This window comes from Microtus ochrogaster, chromosome 4 (genome assembly GCF_000317375.1).
Source record: "Microtus ochrogaster isolate Prairie Vole_2 chromosome 4, MicOch1.0, whole genome shotgun sequence".
Lineage (NCBI taxonomy): Eukaryota > Metazoa > Chordata > Mammalia > Rodentia > Cricetidae > Microtus > Microtus ochrogaster.
Window position 1 is genome coordinate 43870392 of NC_022011.1, and position 5345 is coordinate 43875736.

The following is a 5345-nucleotide window of genomic DNA, read 5'->3' on the forward strand; positions in this document are numbered from 1 at the left end:
GCTGCTGCTGCTGCTGCTGCTGCTGCTGCTGCTGCTGCTGCTGCTGCTGCTGCTGCTACTGCTGCTGCTGCTGCTGCTACCTTAATTGTGGTCCTAACAGAAACCAAAGCCGGGATTGCAACCTGGGCAGAGCATCCACACTGCCTGGGCTTTGCCATGCAGAGACCTGCCTCTGGAGGAGATCTGCTGTCCAGGGTAACCCAGCCTAACAGGAGAGAACCTTAGAACCAAATGGAGGGCCAGGACAGTGTCTCTGAGAACATTCTCAGATCACATTCTAATAATGGGCAGAGAGGCCGGACTGGAATAAACCAGAGGAAATTGTTTTAGTCTCTCTTAGAGATTTTTTTTTTTGTGTGTTTTGAGTAAGGGGAGAAAGGATGTCAATCCAAACAGGAAAGTAGCCTAGGCACACCTTCTAAACAGTCTTCACTGATATGCCACACATTTTCAGCTAAAGGAGTGAGGGCGAGAAAAGGTTAACTTTCTCATATAAGATGAATTCAGCCATCTCTGTGAAATGGTGGAGGCAGAACACCATTAGACTCTAATCTCATTTCTCTCATGCTGTCTTTCTTGGAGCCTATCAAACAGTGTCCTGGCAGAGAATCAACTCTGTGGATGCTGAACATCAGAATCGGTCTCTTTCCAATTGTGCCAGGAGGGCTGTAATTTAGAAAATGTAGCTACCTTGTAAGAAAGGATGAAAAGGTACTGAGTGCACCTGTCTCTGCATGTGACAGTCTAACTGGTTTGAACCGTGTGATTCTGGCGGAATTCTGTTTTATGTTGTATGAAAGCTGTTTGCATGCATAGTCAAGCCAAACTTATTAAAGCAGTTTGTACTGGGGGGCTTTCTGCTGTGGAGTCCTAGGTAGACGAAGTAGCCAATAAGGCACGTGCCTTTTGAGAGGGCAGCTATGCATGCAAGATGCAAATGCAATAGCAGTTTTCATCTTTGTTTTATTTGCTCTTGGACCACGGCATGTGAGTTTGCTTATCTGATTTAAGCCTGTTTGGGTGGGGATGGAGGGGGGGTGGGAAGTATTAGTTGCTGCCATGTCAAAAATAAATATATTCAGATGTTAGATTTTTATATTTTCCGTTCTGCGCTCTCTCTCTCTCTCTCTCTCTCTCTCTCTCTCTCTCTCTCTCTCTCTCTCTCTCTCATGTTAACACGTAAAAATCTTAAATTAAATGCTAGGGAAGGGGAGAGGAGCTTATGAGGATTTGGGAATTTTTGTCTCCTTCTTAAAATACAGCTTTAAATGATGCTGGCTATTTTTATGTAGCATATTTGGGACAAAGAGATTCCACTCTTTTAAGCAAAAGATAATTGCAAGATCTGGTTCAGCAGCTTTGTCCCTTGCCTCAAGTTCCTGCAGGGCTGCCATCCCTTCGGTGATACGGAATGAAATCATAATCCACCAATAGCTTTGGGGATTTCAATTGATTTCAAATGAACTAAATTTTTAATTTAATCATTCCCTGTACTTCTAGGGATGACTTGGACGTTTTTCTTTTGACTGAGGGCTTGATGAAAGTCTGGCTCTGCAATGGCTGCTGGGGACGGTGTCTGTTGCAAGGAGGTTCCCCTGCAGTGAGGTGCCCGGACACTGCGAGCCTATTCCATAGCAGCCTTTTTTTTTTCTCAGAAGGTGTGTAGCCAGATCGCTATGTGTAATACTGATGAAGCATTTTTGTTCCAGCTCTGTCTCAGAAGACCTAGGCTGTAGACGTGGGGATTTCAGTAGGAAACATTATGGATCTGTGGAGCTGGTAAGTTGCTGCTGTCTGTTCAGTAGTGGTTCATTGATTCAGACTTAGAGGCGATTGCCAAGCTCATCAACGCCTTTTGTTGTATGTTTACTATTAAACTGTATGTGTGCCATGTCATGATTTAATTGGAATCAGTAGCTGCTGAAAGATTATGGTTATTTGATCATCTTTATTTCTTTTCATTGCTACGTACTTTTAATCTTGTGTCTTCCAGTTTGTTAAACATATATTGTGGCTTGGTATTTTTCTCTGTTAAGCAGTACATAGAATTAAGTAACTTATAAATTAAGAAAGGTAACATTTTATTTTTATATTATCTTGTTCCTGCAAGTTTACAGATCTAGTTTTAAAAGTTTAATGATTATTGACATTTGCATTCTGATTTTGTCTTTGTTTTCTGGGACAAGAGTTAGAATATATGAGATATTTTCCTGTTAAAAGCCTATTAGTTGGGCCAGATTGGTACTGTAACAGATGATAAATGTCTAAAATGAAGTATCTAATTTTTTTAATAATGAGACATTATAGTTTGTGATATGATTTTTAGAGTGTACTTTCTTCTTAAAGAGGGAAAATAAAAACATGGTAGACTCAGTTTTTAAAGATGGGATTGTGATTTAGTCTTCCAGTTGCATGGGATTTGAACCATTCCGAGAAAATGTGTCTGTAAACTGCACTGGTTATTACTGGTCACGGCTGAGGACATTAGCTCTGCTGTTCTGTTAATTAAATATGACTTGTTTCTGTCCACTAGCATAGTAGCCGGTACCCACTGTGAATATAAGCGGCATCATTACAGGGTTTAACTAGGAGAGCAGCTTACAGAGTTGAGTACCAATGGCCCTCTGTTTGATTCTAAGCATACATAACAGACTGGACTGTGTGCCTGGCTGAATATAAATATAAGTATATTATTATAAGTAAAGTATAAAGTATAAAATAAAAGGTTTGGTCTTCATTCTTAAGGGGCTGAGCAGATTCCGTACATCATCTAAAGAATAAGGGTAGCCACATCAAAGGCATACCAACTGACTCTGTGCCTGCTGTCAGTCATGGTCAACACCTAGCCCACTGACCCAGACCACTGCTTCTCCGCGAGGAGCCTAAGCATGAATATAATTCAGAGTAGGAAGGGCTAATAGAGAAATACCATGATAGGAGCTAAGAGAAGGGAGGGAGCCACCCGCCCCAGCAGGGAGCCTCAGGAAGATGGCATGGAAGGCCTCATGAAGGACAGACAGTAGGCTACGGGAGGTGGCACAGACTAGATAACAGATATGGTGGGCAGCAGGATCCTTGACAATGGCGTTCCATAAGAGCAATGAACAAATGACCCTGCCTAGCAGAGGTGGGGCAGCCGGGAGAAGTAACAAAGCAAGCAGGCTCTGGTTCACATCTCCACAGATCTGTCACTAGTCATCAGTAAACTGGCTTGACTGCTGGCATAGGCTCTAAGTCTTTCTTGTTTCAGCATTTACTGCTGACATGATCTTGAGCATCTCTTGTCCTCAGTTTTCTCATCCATAGAATAGGAATACTAAACATGGTGGTGGTGGCACACACCTTTAATCCCAGCACTCTGGAGGCAGAGTCAGGTGGGTCTTAGAGTTCAAGGCCAGCCTGGTCTACAGGGTGAATTCCAGGACGACCAGAGCTGTACAAAGAGACCCTGACTCAAAACAAACAAACAAAAAGACTAGGGATACTAACATTTTCTTCTATAGTTTTGCCGTGAGGTTGAGATTAGGCAGTGGCACCCAGCACTTAGCATGTTCCATGTTAATCTGCCACAGTAGTGAAGCTGAAATTCAGTAATGGAAGTAGAACTTTCATAGTCAGATGAAGACTGGACTGGGTGGAGTAGTCTGGAGCCTTCATGAAGAGCAAGTGTGATGATGCTTAGAGAAACAGCATGGATATAACTCATGAGCTCTACGATTTGTGGAAGTCATAGAATACCCAGATGGGCCTTGAGAGCAGCAGGGGAGCTGAGCAGACACCAGAGTCAGCAGGAAAGCTGTTAGGGCGTGGACTGCTGAGCTGCAAATGCAGCAGAGTTAGCCCACAGTCAGAATTTCTAACAAGTCCCTGCATTGCCATTGATGCTGTTGATCCAGATCACACCTGTGTAGCTGGTCACCAGTCACCCCCCACTTGATGGGATCTATGGCGGGACTGGCTCCAGGGCTCCCTTGGATACTAAACTCTAAGGGTGTTGATGTCCCACCCCACCCTCGAGGATCAACAACATTCTCTCCTGCAGTGGATTGTTTAAAAGCATCTCATGAACGTTCTTTCTCTACTAGTAGTCTCATTCCTGACACTTCCGTTAATCCCGTAAGAATGGACACAAATTAAGACTCCGCCCAAATAGGAATCTCAGCTGTTTGTTTGCTCATATAACCCAGTACTAAGCACAATAATAGCATTAGTTGCTTAATAATATTGATTGAATGAATGAGTGTTCTAGCTTGAGAGAAACTAGAGAGCAGTTTAACCCATGAAAAATAATAAAGGAAAAGCTGAACCAAGCCTATTTGACCACCACAACACAGTTAGACTCATTAGCTTGCTGTGTGTTCTGCCTTAACATATGCCACTTTTCTTCCTGATGGATTGCAAGTGTCTAGTCTCTCCTGGCAACAGTCTAAGCAAGGCACAACTATTGCACCATCAACCGTCCCTCATCACTTTCTATCGAAAGTGCTGTTAGGGACAGCAAAAGATTGTTTGTAGCTTTTATTGATTTGTTCGTGCCCTTTGACTGGATAGGCAGGAAATGAGCACAACATAGACTTCTGCTCAGTGCAGTCCCACCGCAGACTGTCATGCACCCCTGCACTCAGTGCAATCCAGCCGCAGACTGTCATGCACCCCTGCACTTAGTACAGTCCCACCGCAGATTGTCATGCACCCCTGCGCGCAGTACAGTCCCACCGCAGATTGTCATGCACCCCTGTGCTCAGTGTGGTCTAGCCTCAGATTGTCATGCACCCCTGTGCTCTGTGTGGTCTAGCCTCAGATTGTCATGCACCCCTGTGCTCTGTGTGGTCTAGCCTCAAATTGTCATGCACCGCTGTGCTCAGTGCGGTCCAGCCTCAGATTGCCATGCACCCCTGCTAGCAGTGCAGTCCAGTCACAGATTGTCATGCACCCCTGCACTCAGTGTGGTCCAGCTGCAGTTTGTCATACATCCCTGCTTCTTGATGCTTCTAAGAAGTTACCATCTGCATGTGATTTCAAGTAATCATAAATCAGGCTGGAATATTGTTCATTCCTTTGTCGTCCGTGTCTTAGTGGGTGAGCTCATACTCTCTGTCTGCATGCTACTCCACTGTGCAGAAAAGAAGCACAGCAATGCTTCCCTCTGATGGTGGCAGGGTTTTGTTGTTAGGAACTCGGAGTGGCCTCAAAAATGTCTAGCATATGTGCTGTCTGAATGGTTGGCAATGAGCTAGTTGGAATCTGCAAACTTTCATATTGGAAGATCCTCAAAGGTTTCTTGTTGTTGTTCTCTCTCTCTCTCTCTCTCTCTCTCTCTCTCTCTCTCTCTCTCTCTCTCTCTC

The 5345-nt window shown here is 44.1% G+C and overlaps 1 protein-coding gene across 3 annotated transcripts in view; it reads left to right on the forward strand.

Moving 5' to 3' along the window:
* The window catches only part of Garnl3 (GTPase activating Rap/RanGAP domain like 3), a 148119-nt gene that overhangs the window by 45109 nt on the left and 97665 nt on the right, over window positions 1-5345 (forward strand). For 2 of the 3 annotated variants that reach the window (XM_026777076.1, XM_005346025.3), the window contains exon 3: window positions 1710-1779. In XM_026777076.1, the coding sequence (XP_026632877.1) occupies window positions 1710-1779 (70 nt within the window). Of the gene's footprint in view, window positions 1-508; window positions 712-1709; window positions 1780-5345 lie in introns of those variants that run through there. The other variant, XM_005346027.2, reaches the window with a different exon arrangement.